Below are 18672 nucleotides of genomic sequence, written 5' to 3' on the forward strand. Positions count from 1 at the left end.
AGCACCCAGACCTCCTCTGCAGTCCCACATGCGCTGTGTGAGGTCTCCCTGACCAGCACGGAAGCCCAGGTGGGCTGCATGAGTGCTCTGGGCTGAAGGACAAGGTTCAAGCCCCACATCCACACTGCCTTATGTGAGCTTGTGGCCCAAAGTCGGGGGTGGTGTGGGGTGGGTGGGAGGAGCCCTACTCATCCACCTGTCACACTGGGGGACTCACCAGATACCCCGACCCGCCCAGTGCCCAGTCCACCCTGGCCAGACTCAACTAGCAAGTGGATCATCTGGGAAGGCTCATCGGGGCTGCCACCCGCCCTGCGCCCTGCCGCACCCAGCTCCTGCAGCGAACACACCGGTCTCTGCTCAGAACAGCCCCCAGCTCACTTGTTCTTGTCTCAGCAAAATTAGGAGCAGGTGAGTGCAGACAGCACACCCGGGGAATGAACTCCCGAGTGAAGCTCTCACCACACAAATCATGCAGAGTTCTGAGAGCCGGTCCAGCTCTCCATCCCGTTGAGTCCCCTCCGCCCGGCTCCCAGGCACACCCAGAGTCTTGTCCTCCACCACTGCCCACCTGCACAGAGGAGCAGGGCCCACTGATGGCCTCACCCGGGTCAGGACCCCCCCACCCCCAGATGTTCAGGATTGGGGTGAAGCCACCCGCACGCTGCAGGGCGGGGAGCCTCCCCTCCAGGCCCAGGGCACCGAGACTCTGGGACAGGATCGTGTTCTCTAAGACAGCAACGGAGGCTCATTTTCAATCGTTTTTTTATTCCACCACGTCTATCTTTCCTGCCACCCCAAAGTCTCCACCTAGGCCCTGGCTCATCTCGCCTCAGCCAAGGCGGTTCTGAAGAAGTGGCTGCCGGCCTTGGTGGGGGGGTGGGGGGCGACCTCTTGGAGGCTGAGCCTTGGAACCTGGCTCCAAAGGCCTGGGGGCATCTGCAACAGGCTCCTGCCTGTGGTCCTCGGCCTGGAAGCAGAAGGCACGGTGATGTCCAGGCCTGTAGAGATGCTGCTTCTCCTGGGTCGGGCGGCGGCCGAGTTGGGCCGGAATCACATCCTTGGCAGGGCGCCTGGTGACCATTCTACTTCGTTCCCCAATGGGAAAAAAAAAACCAACAGTCCCATCTTCAGCTAACGATTTCTCAGACGATGATCAAATAAAAGGCAAAAGGCAACACAATTTGGCAAAGGTTTCTTAAATTTTAAATTAAAAAAGGAAAAAAAATGCACACAGAAGAGATTCAACTTAACTGCTTTGAAGAAATATATTAAAGAAGGTGAAAAGTTAAAAAAAAAAATCAAACCCCAAATAATGATAAAAATAGATGTCTCCTCTGTAAAATTCTGGACTAATCTACTGAGTCATTCATATCTATTCAGTATTCAGAGCATGAAGGCAAAATACCAGAGTATAAAAAAATTAAAACAAAACTAACCAAAACACCTTGAGATACTGCCTGTGAGCAAGCCCGCCAGGTTCGTGGCTGGCGTGGACCCCGCCAGTGACCACTGGAAGCTTTGCTGGGTCTGGTCCCTCCCGCGCACGTCCTCTGCAGACCCCCAGGGCCTTCAAAGTTCTTCCCTGGTTCTGCTCAGTTTTGTGGCATGTTCTTCTATAAACTTGCTCAAATGCTCCAGGTCTCTGTTTCCGTCCTCGAATTTAATTGGGTTCTTTTTGTCCCCACTGGGGGCGAAGTAGATGGTGGGGAAGCCCTCGACTTTGTAGCGGTCGCTGGTGACGTCGTTGGCCGTGGCGTCCATCTTGGCGATGACCAGGTTCTTGTGGCCCTTGTACTTCTTGCCCAGGGAGGTGTACACCGGCTCCAGCTGCTTACAGTGCCCGCACCAGGGCGCGTAGAACTCGATGAGGACGTCCTTCTTAGGGTCCATCACGATGGAGTCGAAGGTCTTCCCCACCACGACCTTGACCGGCCCCTTGTTGTTCTTGGGCACTGGCTGGGATTTGATGACCGGCTTCAGTTTTCCTGCCCGGGAAAGCAAGCAGAGGGGGGTGTGAGAGCCGAAAGGCCCGGCCCCTGGTGGCCGCGACTGGACCAGGCAGGGAGGCTGGCCCAACATGCAGGAGGCTGGGGCAGACAGACGTCGCCACAGCCAGGCTGGACCTTGTCTCCAGAGCCCAGCCCCCGGTTCTCTGATTTCCTCAAATCCTGTACTTTCCAGCCCCTGCAAAGGCCAGAGCGGGTGCAGATGACCAGTCTCACCAGAGGCCTAGCAGACACGATCCTCTTCAGAGAGGCTGTCCCAAGAGGCTGCCAGTACAGAGTGGTCATTAAGAAGGTGGCAGGCCGGAAGCCACGGTGGGCAGCAGACGGAGCAGACAGGATGGGAGGGAGGTCTGCCCACCGAACGAGGCAACAGGGACCCTGAGCCACGTGCTTAATCAGATCAGAAAAACACTGCACTGGATGCCAAAGCAAGTTTCCCACATACACGAAACTTGTCTGTTGCACTTTAATTCTTAAAGTAAGGTTTTTTGCGATTTCTAAGACACCTGCCTCTTTCTATGACAAAGAAGAGAGGAGAGCAAGCAAACCATCAGGGATTCTCCGTTCCCATGCTCCGCACCCTCGGGTCCAGGAGGAAGCCCAGGCCGGGGTCCCAGAGACGAGCCGGCAGGGGCTGCAGAAGCCGGGGTGCGGGTGTGGGTGGGTGGGGTGGCGGCCGGGGTGCGGGCCCACCTTTCTTGAAGGCGGTGACGAAGTCGCGCAGGGCGTCGGCGTCGAAGTCGTCGGGCTCCATGGCGAACCTGCGGCCGCCCTCGTCCAGGATGGCCGCGTTCACCTCCTCCCCGCTCTCGCTCAGCCCCAGGTCCTTCACCTCCGTGGCGAAGTCCTCCTCGTCGGCCACGGCGAAGGTGTACTCGGGGAAGTCCTTGGCCACCTCCAGGACCTTGTTCCGCCAGAACTGAGTGGCTGAGGGGGGACGAGGGCTTGGGCTCAGGGGGCTGGTCCCGCCCGATTGTCCCCGCAGCTCGAGGAGGGCCGCCGGGACTCCCAGCCGCCCCCAAGCGGGGAGGGTACTGGGTGGCGACTGCCCCCGGAGGAGGAGGAGGAGGACCCCCCAGCCCGGGGCTCACCCGCGCGGTAGTCGAAGCTGAAGTCCACGCCGTAGTAGACGACCACCAGGGGGCGCCGCGCATAGCGCTTGGCGTCGTTGGCAGCCTTGCGGTGGCCGACCAGGGGCAGCGTGTGCTTCACGACGTGCTCCGTGATGGCTGCAGCCTCCGTGGAGTCCTGCGAGAGGGGGGCAGGTGAGGTGCAGCTCTCTGCTGCCGGCCGGGGGGGGAAGTCTGCCCCTAGGGACGTCACGGGGCTTCCCTGGTGGCTCAGAGGGTACAGCGTCTACCTGCACTGCTGGAGATCTGGGTTCGATCCCTGGGCTGGGAAGATCCCCTGCAGGAGGGCATGGCAACCCACTCCAGTGTTCTTGCCTGGAGAATTCCATGGACAGAGGAGCCTGGCGGGCTACAGTCCATGGGGTTGCAAAGACGCGGACAGGACTGAGCGACTTCACTAGGGATGTCGCAGGGGCCCTACTCCCCCAGTGAACCTCAAGCGAGCCTCTCAGGCAGCCAGGGCGCGCTTCCCTCTGGGGCAGGGCTGGCTGACCAGGTCAGTCCGATCTGCTGGGGGAGGCCTGGCTCCTGGTGACAGAGGCGCAAAGGTGAACTGAACTGGGTACAAGGTCTCGTGTTGCTCTGGCTGATCCCCACAGTAGCCTGCCGGGACACTACAGGATGAGATGATCGAAGCGGCTGCTGTGGCTCTGGGCTATGCCTGCAGAACGCCCACCCCGGGCCACTGGTGACAAAAAGCCCGGGGGGCCTGGGGAGGAGCGTGGGGCAGACAGCTGCACCACAGATGAGGAAGCTGAGGCCCAGCGGGGTGAGGCCATCTGCCCGGCAGGAGAAGTGGTGGATGAACACCTCTCTCCCCTAGAGCCTGAGTCCCATCTGGATGGACGGTCAGGGAGGTGGCCCCAGCTGGCACTGAAAAGTGGCAGGACTGGCCAGCTCGGGGAGGCAGCAGGGACAAGACACAGTGGGCAGTGGGGGCCTCTTGCATCAGGACGGCCCTGGACCGCCCGTCGCGGAGAAGGCGAACTCCAAGGGTACCCAGGATGTATGTGCTCCAGAGCGGAGCACTCAGCACCCAGGGGCCCAAATCAGAACTCAATGCCTGAGCCCTCCTCACTCACGTCTGCAGCAAACAGACTGTCTTTTCACCACCAGCCTGCGTGTGCTGACTTTACACCTGGCTTCATCTTATCCGTCTTGCCCTTATCTTCCCTTTGTCCTAACTCCTAGATCCATTTTTTTTAAACTGCATGTTATCCGTTATGTAAATTTCTTACAAAGCAGCCCTTAAATAGTTCTGGGGACAAAATTGGTATATAAATGATACCAATCCATTGAAAAAAAAATGTTGAATGTAAGATCGGGCAGAAGCAAAAAGAGCAAAGCAGCAGTGATGTGTTTAACAGACTGTGGGTCTCAGCCGTCCAGGGTCAAGGGCCCCTTCGAGAATCTCCTGAAAGCCTCAGATAGACCCCTTTCCTGGGAGCAGACACACACGCCACACAGAACTGTGTCTGGTCCCCGTGGCCCCCAGATCCCAAGTTCACCAGGGCCCCTCTATGGAGCCAGGGTCAGTGTCTCTGGATAACAGAAAAGAAGCCGGAGGGGTGAGGGGGAGGGGCGGGGGTGATGAGCCCACTCCCGTAGGTCCTGGCTGGGGACAGAGCACACGTGCCTTTAGTCTGCCCCTAACCCGCTGTGGGACGCTCGAGGTGTTAGGTCCCTTCTCTGCACCCCAGTCTCTTTCTGTCAAATCAAACATCTGGATTCAAGATGTAAAGTCAAAGTCGCTCAGTCATGTCCGACTCCTTGCGACCCCATGGACTTCGGGAATTCTCCAGGCCAGAATACTGGAGTGGGTAGCCTTTCCCTTCTCCAGGGGATCTTCCCAACCCAGAAACTGAACCCAGGTCTCCCGCATTGCAAACGGATTCTTTACCAGCGGAGCCAAGAGGGAAGCCCAAAAATACTGGAGTGGGTAGCCTATCCCTTCTCCAGGGGATCTTCCCAACCCAGGAATCGAACTGGGGTCTCCTGTACTGCAGGTGAATTCTTTACCAACTGAGCTATCAGGTCAAAGTTTCCTCCAAACATGAGTATCTGTTCTGTGGAGCTCGGGGACCCTGGGAAGCACTTGGAACATGAAGCGGGGCCCGGGCTCACCCTCCATCCTTCTCGAGATGAATGTGTCACCTCTTTAGGGAGACTGAGAGCGGGGGGCCCCAAGGAGGAAGGAAAGGCCAGGTCCACAGTCACGGCCCACAGCTCCTCCCAGTGAACAGAGAGGCCTGCCAGCGCTCCGTAGCCCTCAGCACCCAAGCTGCGTGCCAGGGAGTGGGGCTTCAGTCTGAGGGAGCTGGCCCATCACGAGGTATGGGGAGTGGGCCACCCTCCTCCAGAGGCAGGTGGAGCTGTGCCAGGGCCTTGGCCCCACGACCCACCGGGCATGTGAGGATGCCCCTCCCGTGAACTCTGATCTGACTGAGCGACCTTCAGGACAATCGGACGCCCCGGGGCTGGCACCCCTCACCCACCTTGATGTCCATCACGTAGCTCTTGGGCTCGTATTTGGACTGGAATTTCTCAGGCTGCATGACGACCAACTTCCCCAGGGAGACTTTCAAGAACTTTGCTATTTCGGTGCTGAAAGTGTGGTGGAATTTGTAATCCTCTCTCAGGCTGTTAGCTGAAGAATTGACAGAACAATAAATAATACACAATGTAAGAAATCGCTTCAATGATTTAGATTCTACTCTACCCACGTCAGCCAAAGCAAATGCCCAGAAAATGGTGTACCACAAACGCTGTGTGGACAATATCCAGAGCTCAGACACTTGGAAGAAGTCTGGATTTAAAAACCTGGTATAGATGTAATACCTTAAAATCTATGTATCTCTGAATTTATTTTAAAAATAAAATCTGAAAAAAAAAGGAAAAAATAAATAAAAATAAACAATTGGAACCTTCACAGAAAAACTTCACCTCTCAGACTGACTGTGGTCTGATGCCGAGAAGCACATTAACCCAGACTGCCAGCCAGACCCTCCTGTGTCTGGCAGGAGAACCCTCCGTCTGCCAGGGGCTCACTTCCCGAGTGGCCTGTTGGGGCTGCGGTTCTTCTGTTCTACGTATGTGCTGCGCTGTACTCAGTTGTGTCTGGTTATCTGTGACCCCACGGACTGTAGCCTGTCAGGCTCCTCTGTCCATGGAACTTTTCAGGCAAGAATACTGCCGTGGGTGGCCACTTCCTCCTCCAGGGGATCTTGTTGACTCAAGGATCAAACCTGTGTCTCGAGTCCCCAGTATTGGAAGGCACATTCTTTACCACTGCGCCACCTAGGAGGCCCTACATACTTTTATTTAAATCTCGGGAAACTCCCAAATGCAAGCCTGCTGATATTCTAGAATGGGGGCTGGCAAACTTTCCTATAGAAAGGACCGGAGAACTCTCAGCTCCGTGGGCACCACGTCTTGACAACTCAGCTCTGTGCTGATTCATGTGCCAACCAGCCAGCGTGCTCTGTCCCCGGGGAACCTGCAGAACCAGGTGAGGACCAGGTTCAGCCCGAGGGCCAGCCTGTCAACCCCTGCCCTGGACCCCACAGGGCACCACCTCGGGCCCCGTTTTGTCCTTGACGAGGTATCTGGACCCACGCTGAGTGAGTCTGCGGTCCCAGGAGGACAGGCCTGTGACTGGGTTACAGGACAGGGCTGAGGGCACAGTACGACTCCGGGGAGGCAGGGGGCAGCCTGGACAAGCTCACAGACAGACTTGGGCTCCAATCACAATTTTCGAGCCGCCAGCTGTGTGACTTCAGGCCTGCCAGCTAGCTACTCACCACCCTGAGCCCCAGTCCCTCCTGTAGAAACAGGTCAGGGCGCTCTGAGACCATCGTAAAAATCAAACAGCCACCCAGAGGGGTGTTGCAGGTCAGTCTCGCACCTGTTCGAAGCCGCCAGACCTGTGGGTATCTGTGATCAAGTGGCCATGCAGGAGACAGCGTCACCTCAAGAGCTTCCCGCCCAGCCCCCTCGCTCACAGACCCTGTCTTCCTGCCAGGAACCCCGCTGCTCCCGCCCCCGTCAGCCCTGCGCGCCCAGGGCTGTCTCAGTTCCTTCCCCAAAGTCCACGCGCCAGGCCCCGTGACTGTCACCCCTGCCTGAGCGTGACCCGCCTGGCCACGAGTGGTCACAGGTGTCAGACTGGACGTGCGGCAGCTGGACGGGCAGCACCAGGCCCCCCAGCCCTGAGTGCCAGAACCTGCATTTTGACAAGATCCCTGGGAATCTTTAGGCACCCAGATGGTGAGGGCTGGGGGGTCCGTGGCTGCCTGTGGCCCTGAGTGGACTAGGGGACCCCCTCTGCGAGTTTTTAGCACAGTTGGATGACACAGTTCCTGAATCAGTGACGACTGAAGAAGCACAAGTGGACTTCAGCTCCACCGTAACCGTTACAACATCCCTCTGCAACTGGCATGAACAGCTGGGACCGTGCTGCACAGACGTCAGCACCAAGTGGCAAGCAGGGCATTAACAGATCGTAATCACGACTTCCAAGAAAACCAAACTTCTGTGGTGTGTGTGATGGGGGAGGGGTCCAGGGCACTCAGGAGGAGCTGGGGAAGACCAGGAGCCTGACTGTCCCCCAAAGACCAGCTTTGGTTCATCACCCAGGGGCCATCCAGGGCGGCAAGGACCTCCATGGGACACTGCTGAGCGGTGTTGGTGGTAACTTCGCCTCCCAGACCAGCCTCACTGGGCACCTGGGATCACCAGGCCCTTGGTTCAGCACTTCCACCACTTTATCTCCACTAATGTAACAATCTTCCACATAGAGCAGGTCTTCCTGTTGGCTGTGAGATCTCCAGGTTGACCGAGCCACTGCCACTTGGGGTAGCTAAACACCGACAGAACCGGGACTCCACACAGGTCTGACGCAGAAACCCTCGCTTTCTGGTCAAGACCCTCCCCCGGCAGCGGGGCTGGCTCTGGGAAGGGACCCTGGCAGAGGACGGAGGGAGGTAATAACCTTGGATGAACTTGACTGGGCCCCTCTCCTCCTCTCAGACCCCGGAGGGACACCACAGAGCCTTCTCATCTGTTTCCAGAGAGATCCTATCACTCATGTGCAGTTAAGGCAACAGAGAACCAATCCCCGACCCCAAAAAGGAAAGCCCGTTTCCACACATGCAATCTCGATTCTTCCCTTAGCCCTAAATCGACACCCAGGGGTCTTATGCAACAGCAGCAACCCCAGAAGGCCTGGGCGGGTACGTGCTGGCCTGAGACCCCTTCTCACCTGCGTCCTGGTACAGCTGGTAGGCCGGGTCGCTCTCCGACTTAAAGACCCCAATGATGATGACGTCGTCTCCATCCTTCAGGAACTCCTGGACCTGCTTGAGGGCCAGGATCTGCTTGGAGGGCGGCCCGGACTGCTCGATCATGTAGTCGACGATCCCTGGGAGCAGAGCACACGCCTGAGCGGGGCTTGGGGCTTCGGAGGCACTGGGAGCTCCCCCCACTGGGCCCAGAGGCAGCGGCGGCCCTACCGTATTTTTCCCGTGGGCCGTTGTAATCGAAAGCCTTCCCCTTGCGGAAGATCTTCAGGGTCGGGTAGCCGGAGACGTCGAACCTCTTGGCAAGGTCTGTCTCCGCTATGGCGTCGACCTTCGCCAGCGGGATCGGGGGAGAGCGCTTACTCAGCTCCTTGGCAGCCTTTTCATACTCAGGGGCCAGTTTCTTGCAGTGTCCACACCTGTGAGAGCGAGCAGCTGTCAGGAGCCTGTTCCAGGGTGGATGCAGCCCCCCAGCTACGGGAAGTGCACACATCTAGTCTGCATTCCCTGGTGACCTCGAGAGATCCACCAAGCCAGAGATGCCCCCAGGAAGACGGCATGGAAGCCTGACGTGGGGTATGCGATGGGAAAGGCCATGACATTTCTCTTGGCTGGGCAGCTCGGGGGGAGTTTCAACCTCATCCTATTCCCCAGCAAAGACTCTGTAAAACCACCCCTCCCAGCCGAGCCCACTTCACCTGCTGCACGGTGGGCACTTGGCACCAGCCTGCTCCATGGCTGGCTCTGCCTCATGTGCAGGGGTCTGTCTTCTGTTGCCCCTGGCCCGCGTGGCAGCGGGTACAGGATGGGCCTAACCAGTATCTGGTCACAGGAGACGGACACCACCTTACCAGGGAGCATAAAACTCCACCAGCATGATGTCAGCGTCATTCACCACCTCATCGAAGTTGTCCTTGGTCAGCACGAGCGTGACTTCTGGTGGAGGCGTCCAGTTGGGCTGGGAGACCTCTTTGACCTTGGCCACAATTTCTGGAAGAAACCACACAAGACTGAGCACGTGAAGCCCCCTGGCTCCAGGGGCAGGTGGGGAGGCGGGGGGGAAGAGAGAACATGGGGTCACAGGACACATTTGATTTCCTGAAATCCAAGCCCATCTACTGCAAGGAAATCAAACCAGTGAATCCTAAAGGAAATCAGTCCTGAATAGTCATTGGAAGGAATGATGCTGAAGCTCCAATACTTTGGCCACCTGATGTGAAGAGCCGACTCACTGGAAAAGACCATGATGCTGGAAAAGGTTGAAGGCAGGAGAAGGAGACGACAGAGGATGAGATGGTTGGATGGCATCACCAACTGAATGGACATGAGTTTCAGTAAACTCCGGGAGTTGGTGATGGACACGGAGGCCTGGTGTGCTGCAGTCCATGGGGTCGCAAAGAGGCGGACATGACTGAGTGACTGAACAACAAAGCCCATCTATAGCCAGGGCCCCTCCACAGTTTGGGGGCCACAGTGAAGAGTCCGAAGGTCCATGGTTTCCAACAACCACACATCCACTGCCATGCACACTGCTTGAGGCAGTCTAGCCCAGCCTGATGAACAAGACTGTTAAGCGAACCCCGAGAAGTCACCTCCCAGTGTTCAACTGCATATGCCTAGTAATAGTTTTGGGGGCATTCCTCTTAAGGCGTATAAATACATCTGTGTTTAGACACGCACATGGAGCACCGGCACGTTACACACGGCATAAAATGTAACCAAAGTCGAGAAAAATGGGAGGAGCAGCAGCTCCTACGCCGCCCAGGCTGCACCAGCATCGCCTGCGAAGTGGTTGTAAAAAGGCCCGCTTGTGGCCTAGATGCCCGGAGACGCCGGGCAGGGGACACGAGGTATACGCTCACAAAGCCCTTCCCAAGTGGTTCTCAGAAGCGGCGGCTGCTCACTGTTTCTCTCCTTTTGTGGCCCTAGAATCTGCCAAGGAGCCAGGTCCGAGAACCACTCCTGCAAAGCACGAGCTTTCAGACTGGAGCGCGAACAGCAGTGCCTCCCGGTGCAGGCAGACCGAGGCCCGAGGCGGGGGAGGGGGGGGCTCAACTCAGGGGAGCCCCCTTTCTGAAGACACACGGGAGGTCTGGCGCCCAGGGAGCCCGCTGAGGCATACACTGCCCTCAAGATGCCAAACCGGGTCACGTTTCTAGCTGTGAGGTGTTGAGGGCAGACCCCTCCAAACACACACACGCCTGCACAGGTCAGACTCTTGAATGGCTCGAAGGGAACCTTGAGATCAAGTCCACGTGACTCATGCTCGGATGAGGAGCCCAAGGCCCAGCCAGGGGGGCCCCTGTGGGGGACACAGGGCTGTGCAATGGCAAGAAAGACCCCAAACCTACGCGGCAGCATGCCCACTGTGCCACACTGGGAGCGGAAAATGCAGCAGAAAGCAATCTTTTTTTTTTTTTAAGCCTTCAAAATGCTGAAGGCTACCACAGTGTTATCTTTCCATTCATTTAATGAAACCAATGTAGTGCCTGATGCGAGCCAGGTAGAGCTCCAACAGGTCGAGTTTTAGAAACACCATCTGGCTCCGTGCACCTGGTTTTGGAAATGCCAGTGGTTCTGTGAGCTCTGGACCCGTGGGCTTGGCCAGCCCTGGGCGCTCACAAGAAATGGACCCACCGCTCACTGCATCAGAAACTCTGGGCGAGGGCTCGGCAGTCTGTCTCAGTGAGTCCCCCACCCCGCACCCTGGGAGTCAGGCCCAGCTAGACATTGGTCCAGGACACTAGTGAGACCTATGGCCTTTAACACAGCGGCTCCAGATCTTGAATTTCACGGCTGTTAAGTGTACCCCCTTCTCGTCCAGGACAAGTTTATGATGATCAGCGTCACCGCGGACATTCCAGCAGATACTGCTGCCAGCCCAGTAGGCTGGGCTTCCTCTCTGATATCCAAATTGCCCTCCCCTCTCCCTTCCTGCGGAAGGGAGCCCCGGCCCCCGACTTCCTCTGGCGGCTCAGGGCCCTCACCTTCCTGGGTCCTGGAGCCCTCGTAGTCGACCGCCTGCCCCTTCTTCAGGATCTTGATGGTGGGGTAGCCACTCACATCAAACCTGCTGGCCAGCGCCGACTCTGAGGTCGCGTCGATCTTGGCGACAGGGATGGGAGGGTCGTTCTCCTTCAAGGTGGTGGCGATTTTTTCATATTCTGGAGCAAACTGTTTACAGTGCCCGCACCTGAGAATGAGGGTACGGGATGGAGCAGGTTAGCTGTGCCCAAGGAGGCGTAAACCCAGCTGTACACAGAAACTGGGGCACTGGAACCAGCGATATTTGCGGTTAGCGAGAAACGCGAAACGGGGAAGGCTGAGATGGCAGGAAGTCAAACAGACCCAGGGTGAACCCCAGCTCTGCCGAGGGTAGGTACTTTCAAAATCTCCACACCCCAGGGTGAAGAGAAAACTCTCCCTGGAAGATGCTGTCTCCTCCATTCTTGCGGGGTTTTCCAGAGGCTACAAGACCGACAGTGATGTCGAACGAGTAAAGGGGTTATTGCCACTTAGAAATGATTTTTTTTCATTTCTCTGTTTTAATTTCCAACATGGTAACTACTAATAAACATGACCCACGTAATAAGCTAGCTGAGGTCCTCAATATTTAAGGGGTTAAGGGGTCCTGAGACCAAAATGCTTGAGAACAACTGATCTATACACCAGGAATGACATGACCTCATAGGTTTGCCCTAAGGACTGTTAACTTTATACGGAGCATCTCATACTATGCTGAGCAAACAACATTATGTTCATCTTGACTATTTCAAAATGGGCTGAGAAGGGCAGGAGAAAGCGAAGACAGGATTATGAGACGGAAAAACAGCAGAAGAGATATGGGAGAAGGAGCCCAAGAGTCATGACGAGCTGTACCGTGAGGGTGAAAGATGGGAAAAGGGGGGCCGGTCCCCATAGGGTCCAGTGTGCAGCTGGGCAGCCACCTGGCTCCGGGCAGGAGGAAGGGGTGGGGTCGAACCTGCACCAGGGGACGTGTCTGTCACCCCTGCAGGTCTGTGTCATCACAGCTCCCCGCAGCTGTAACTAGCAGAGGACGTGTTCACATTTTTAACCAACGGGATCTGAACCGAGGCGGGACGAGCTGCCAGAGGCGAGGCGCGGGTCCTCACCACGGAGCGTAGAACTCCAGCAGTACTGTGTCTTTGTCAGCCACAAAGTTATCGAAGTTTGCATCGTTTAGGATCAAGACGCCGTTTTCCTCCTTAACTTCCAAGTCATCGTCGTCGTCGTCATCATCGTCGTCCTCGTCCTCCTCATCATCCTCCTCGACGGCATCCTCTTTGTCAGAAGAATCTGTGCAGAAAACGCCCAGGCAGGTTAGAAAACTGATGACCTTCCTCCTTAAAAGCGTTCCTAGGACCCCACACCCTCAAAGTGGTCCCAAGTCCTGAGTAGTCCCTGAGGGTCACCACCATGAGAAGAGGCGGTGACTGTGGGCCTCCCAGAGCCCATACATCTGCATGTGGAATGGGCACTTCAGATTTCACTTAAAGGGAGGTGATGGCTAAAAGATGGCTGAAAACTAACTACAGGTCTAGAATTTAGTCTAAACACTGCAGCAGGACTTGGGGGTGGGGGGTGAGACTGGCCTTGATATTGAAGCTGAAACTCCAATACTTTGGCCACCTGATGCAAAGAGCTGACTCACTTGAAAAGACCCTGATGCTGGGAAAGATTGAAGGTGGGAGGTGAAGGGGACGACAGAGGATGAGATGGTTGGATGGCATCACCGACTGAATGGACATGAGTTTGAGTAAACTCTGGGAAGTGGTGATGGACAGGGAGGCCCGGCGTGTTGCAGTCTATGGGGTCGCAAAGAGTCGGAAACGAACTGGACTGGACTGGCCTGGCTCCACAAGCCCAGAACAGAGAACCCTCCTTCCCGGTACACAGGTCTGATCCACCCCACAAGGCTCCTCACTCTCATCCAAGCTGTGTGTTCAGGCTCCTCCCTTTGTGGGTCCCCCATGTCCGTGCTCAAGGGCCAGGCTAACTTCCACAGACATGTTCCCCTTCCTCACCCTCTCTGCTTTCCACGGTAGGAAGGACTGCCTCCAACCTCCCACTCCCCCCCCATGGATGACTGCCTGGCCCCCCAAATCAGTACAAACAGGAAACGAGTCCTGGTTCTCAACTCTTTCACCCTGGAGGTTACTCGGGCTGACTTTGTAAGTAAAACATGATTCCCCACCTCCCTCCTCCACACATCAACCTTTCCCTGAAGGATTAGAACACCTGTGGGGTATTTTTTATGTGTATCTCCTAATCCAAGATGGATTAGGAGTCCATCGTCCATAATGAAAAGCTGAGAACCGCACTTGCTTCCTGTTCATACTTTTGTGGGACGCCTGGAAGCAAAGTTCTCTTTCCCAGAACACAAGAATATATGCACACCTTATCATCAACAAGGTTCAGCAGAATTTGCTGCTGAACGACAGGTACAGAAACCCTGAACGGCAGCTCTCGTTACCCAGGTTCCCAGCAGCTTCCACGTCAGCAAACAGAAATGCCAGCAGCACGACTTCATCAACTCCAAAGGCAGAACGTTTCAAGAGGCCCATTATTTCTTTTTGGAGATGCTTCCCGGGAGACAAACCAACAGTGATAGCGGGGCTGACGTTAGGGCTTGAGAACCTGCCTGGGGACCCGGGAGCCCCTTGGGACTTGCCCTATCTCGGCACCCACCCCTTATCCCCCCAAACCAGGCCCACTGCCGCCTCTGCTGCTGCTCAGGCAAGCCAGGGCGGCAGCTTTGCTTGTTATCATCAAGATCTACCGACCTGTACACTAATTACCAAAAGCGAGCTGATAACCCACCCCACCCTCCGAGCCCCACTTCCCTCCACACTTGTCCTTTTGAACACCCACCGCTTTTTCCTTTCACAAGCCCCTGTCCTCCACTGTGGGGGGCTCTTTTTGCAGCTCCAAAATCCAAACAGAAATGACACCAACTTGAGAAGGCGCCTGTGTATCCTGGGCCAGGCTCCTTCCCCGGTCCCCAGTTTTCTTCCCGCCCTCCCCAAGCCCATCAGCATGCCCACGTCTCCAGTCACCTCGCCACCTCCCTCCTCCACAGCGGGGACCCTGCGTGCTGGACAGGCCTGCAGAAGCCCCAGGCCCCCAGCACTGTCAGCAGGAGCCTTGGGGTGAGCGATGAGAACCAGGCTCCCTGGATGCGGAAGGGGAAGGACCCAGAGGAAGACAACCGGGCTCAGCCCCATCCCCACCTCCCAGGCTGGTGGCCTAAGCTCTTTTTTCTTTCTTGTCCTTTAAATTTATTTATATATATATTTTTGGCCACGTGGTGAGCATTTGGGATCTCAGTTCCTTAGCCAGGGCTAGAACCTGCAGCCTCTGCGTCAGAAGCTCGGAGTGTTAACGACTGGACCGCCAGTGAAGTCGCAGGGAAATCTAAGGACCTGATGCCCTTGAGAACCTCCGGGTTTACACCGGCTGGCTCTGGGCTCCTGGTACTTCTAGGAACACTGCCCGCAGCAACCAGGCAAGGCAAGCACCAGCTGACCTCTGCTGGCCTGTGGAACCCTAACAGAGCCTCTCCAAAAGGCTGGTCTGCTGGCCCCTCACTTGAAAGTCCCACCTGAAACGATCCGCATGGGGACCACAAACCTAGGGGCTCGATGCGGGGGTGCTGTGCTAGGTTCTCTGCTCCGGCTGGGGGCCCAGGAGGCAATACATGCCTTGCCCCAGATCTGGGAGCTGCTGCGGGCAGTGAGGCAGGCCCCAGGGCGGGGCAGCTGAAGGGGGGCTCAGCTCGGCCTGAGAATCAAGCTTATTTGCAGGCAGATGGAAAGACTGGAGGAAGGCTGGAAAGAAAGCTCAGAAGAACTTAATCCTCTCTTCAAGTAAGGTAACAGCTTGGGGAGGAAGAGGGACTCGGCTGCCAGTTCAGTGCACAGAGATAAGGCGAATTTTACAAAAAGGAAAAGCAAAGAGGTTTCCGACCCAGCTCCAGGCCGCAGTGGTCTGCAGCACTACAGCGATGGAGCGCTCACGATTAATTGGGGACCGTGAGTTATCCTGCGACAGAGCTCCTAATAGGGAAATCCTTTATCAAAACTTTTTTAAGAATGGATTTTCATTTTGCATTTTTAAGGACAAACAAAACGACAGAACGTTCCCTACGTAATGAAGGAGCACGGCCCCCACCTTCCACTGCTCCCTAAGTTGCCGACAACTCCCAGTGTTGACTCCTCTGCATCTGGAGAGGGTGCTGGCTCCGTATTCCCCCGGACTAAATCCCCCATCCCCCGCATCCTGACAAGGAAGATATCTCACAATTTAATGGGGAAACCACCTCTTACTGGGCTCCACTTTTAAAGCTGGACACTCTAGGACAGAAATATATATCCAAAGCCTTCCGGCCCCTTCTGGAAGGGCGCCATCCTCCTCTGAGCACCCCCTCCTCAGTGGGTTTCTGGCATCATCTCTGCACGCTGCTGGGCCCATCCACCAAGGCCACTCCTGAAATGCGGGCCCCTCCTAACTAGGTCACTGCACCCCCAGCCCACTGCCAGCAGTGCACCTGACAACGCCGGATCCCGCCCAGCCTAGACACACACCGCTCCTTCCAGCATCTCCTCACCTGCATCCTCAGCCGGCGTAACAACAGACGCAGGAATAACATCATCTAGCTGATCGTGTTTCATGGGCCAGGCACTGTGCTGAGCACTCATACAACTGTCTCAGCCACCAGGGGGAAACATACTACATGCCCCTCACCAACCAAGAAACAGAGTTTCAGTCACCTGCCCAGGAGCACAAGGCTACTGAGGGGAGGGTCCTGACCACTCAGCTGCTACATACACCCTCTTGGCCCATCAGACTTTCTTCCCAAGATGCCCTAAGTTTTTTTTAACTTCATTTGATAATTACTTCCCAGAAGTGAAAAAGAGGCAATGACCTGCATCAAAATATCTCCTTTATACTCTTTTGGTTGGCAAGATGTGAGAACAAGTGAGAGGCCTGACAACCGGAGGCTCACCCATCAGAGCTTAAGTTGTCTTTAGTAACCGTCCTTGGGGGGCACTGGTGGGCCCAGAAACCACTGGGCTGTATGAGTCTAACATGCACAAGAGGCGGGGAATTCCCTGGTGGTCCAGGGGTCAAGATTCGGAGCCTTCACTGCAGGGGGCACTGGCTGGATCCCTGGCTGGAGAACTAAGATCCTGCAAGGGGTGCAGAGCAGCAAAAATAGATAAAATGCACAGGAAGCAAAAAAGAGGGGGGGGAACCCCTCAAGACTGGGACCATCTGGGGTAAAGGGAAGTGTGGTCCCAAAATAAAATCCACAGGAGGAGTTACCTGTGACAGAAAGTAAATGTGAAGGGTGAAGGATGGTAAAGAGTCAAGGTAACCACTAGAAGCCCCACTCCAACCAATTGACCACAATGATCCCCAGGCTCACCCTAGAGGCAACTGCCTCCCAGGGTCTCCAGTGCATTAGTGGCCTGTGACAAATGACAGACTCACTCATCCTAATACCAGTGGTGTCCATCCACGTCTGCCACTCTTCCAGGCCCCTTGAGGCTCCCCACAAGACAGAATCATCTGATCCGAGCCAAGACAAAGCTACTGTGCTCTCTATGTTCCAAAAACTACCATCCACCTCCACTGGTCCTCAAACATAACACGCCTCCCCAAAGGTTACTTTGCCCACTAATCAATGAAATGTGTTTAAAATGCTGACCTGAGGGCCCAGACTTGTGTTCTTCCGGTTGGGTATATTTTGGGACTCTGTATTTAAATAAGCACCGGGGGATTTGGATAAAGGTCCCAAGACACACTTGCAGGTGACACTGCTCTCTGGTTCCTGTAGGCAGGTGTTCTTTTCACCAAGCGTTGGTTTTCAACTTCCTTTTCTGTGTCGGCAAAGACTCTTGAATCACTGACTTGCATAAAAGTTACTCAATGTGAAAGAGTATAAAGTTCGCACTTCCCTTACACACTATCAGAAAAGGGGGGTTATTTATACTGGAACAAACTCAAGAGGAAAAAAACTCTAGTTATCCAGAGAAAGACCAGAGGAAGGAGTTAAGGCCAGTAATGTGCATTCCTGTTCTTTAGCAATAGCAGTCTTTTCTTCACTTAAGTTTTCTAATTCTCAAAGTTCTCACACACCACTTATTTTTAGCTACCCGATTCCAAAGAAAAATGCAGGATCGATGGCTGGTAGCAGCGGATGTTCCTCCCAGAGCCGGCGCTTTATGAGAAGAGGCCAGACTGAGCCCTAACTCCCGGACCCGGCGCAGTGACTGGCACATACAGTCGGTGTCGAATACATGCTTGCCGAAGGAATGCTACCTCCGGTTTCCAAAAGACGCAAACCAAGCCATCCCTTTCCCCCTCAAACCAGAACCCTCGAGTTACTTCTATCCAAACCTACAGACCACATTTTTCAGGCATAAAACGACTGCTGTCCGCGGCTGTCCCCAAGGCTCCCATTCGGGACGTCACGCCCTCGCCCTGTTTTGAAACCAGCGGCCCCTCTCCCTTCCCACTCCTTGGGCATGTGAGCCTCAAATGCTTAAACAATTCCCAAGCTCCCCTTCCCAGGAGTGGGCAGTCTGCCTGGACCCGAGGGAAATCGGAACAGAATCAGGGCGAAGGAGCCAGCGTGCAAAGAAGGCACTTCATACTCTCTCCGCGTCCAAGCCTCGGTGGCAGCCCCAGCCTCCTCGCTGCCCTCCTCTCCCGGGTCGCCCAAGCGATCTTGTCCTCCCGCTACAGCCTTCCAACTCCAGCAAGTCCCTGGTCCGCGCGGCGCCCCCACCCCGGAGCGCGCGGCCCGCAGGCCCAGCCTGACACCGCCGCCGCTTACCTTCGTCCGGGCCCCCGGCGCTCGCCACGGCCAGCAGCTGCGCCAGGGCCAGAAGCAGGACAAGCATCCAGGCTTTCCGGGGCCTCATCGCGGCGGTGCTGAGCGCGGCCTCCTTGCACCGGCGGCCGCTGGGCGCTCCCGTACCTCGGGCTCGGGTCTCGAGGAGCCAAGCGAGAGGGAATAAACCCCCCCTCCGCAAGACCTCCCAGGCAATTAACTGAGGAGGCGGGGAAAGACGCGGGCCGGCCAATCCCAGTCCGATCTGGGGCGCGGGCCGCGAGCGCCGCGGTGCGCGTCCTAGCCCCTCGGCACCACCCTCCGCGTGGACCTCCTCCCGGACCTCCTCCGCGCGCCCCGCGGCTCTCGCGTTTAAA

At 56.1% G+C, this 18672-nt stretch overlaps 1 protein-coding gene across 1 annotated transcript; it reads right to left on the reverse strand.

The window, feature by feature from the left end:
* Positions 1-748: 748 nt before the first annotated feature.
* PDIA4 (protein disulfide isomerase family A member 4) lies at positions 749-18651 on the reverse strand. Its single transcript, XM_065939341.1, has 10 exons — positions 18299-18651; positions 12570-12753; positions 11424-11629; positions 9288-9426; positions 8650-8855; positions 8400-8558; positions 5635-5786; positions 3101-3257; positions 2703-2936; positions 749-1988 (listed from the first exon to the last, which is right to left on the reverse strand). The coding sequence occupies exons 1-10, from the start codon at positions 18384-18386 to the stop codon at positions 1573-1575; spliced, it is 1941 nt and encodes a 646-aa protein (XP_065795413.1). The 5' UTR covers positions 18387-18651; the 3' UTR covers positions 749-1572.
* Positions 18652-18672: the final 21 nt, after the last annotated feature.

Source organism: Muntiacus reevesi, chromosome 6 (genome assembly GCF_963930625.1).
Source record: "Muntiacus reevesi chromosome 6, mMunRee1.1, whole genome shotgun sequence".
Classification (NCBI taxonomy): Eukaryota; Metazoa; Chordata; class Mammalia; order Artiodactyla; family Cervidae; genus Muntiacus; species Muntiacus reevesi.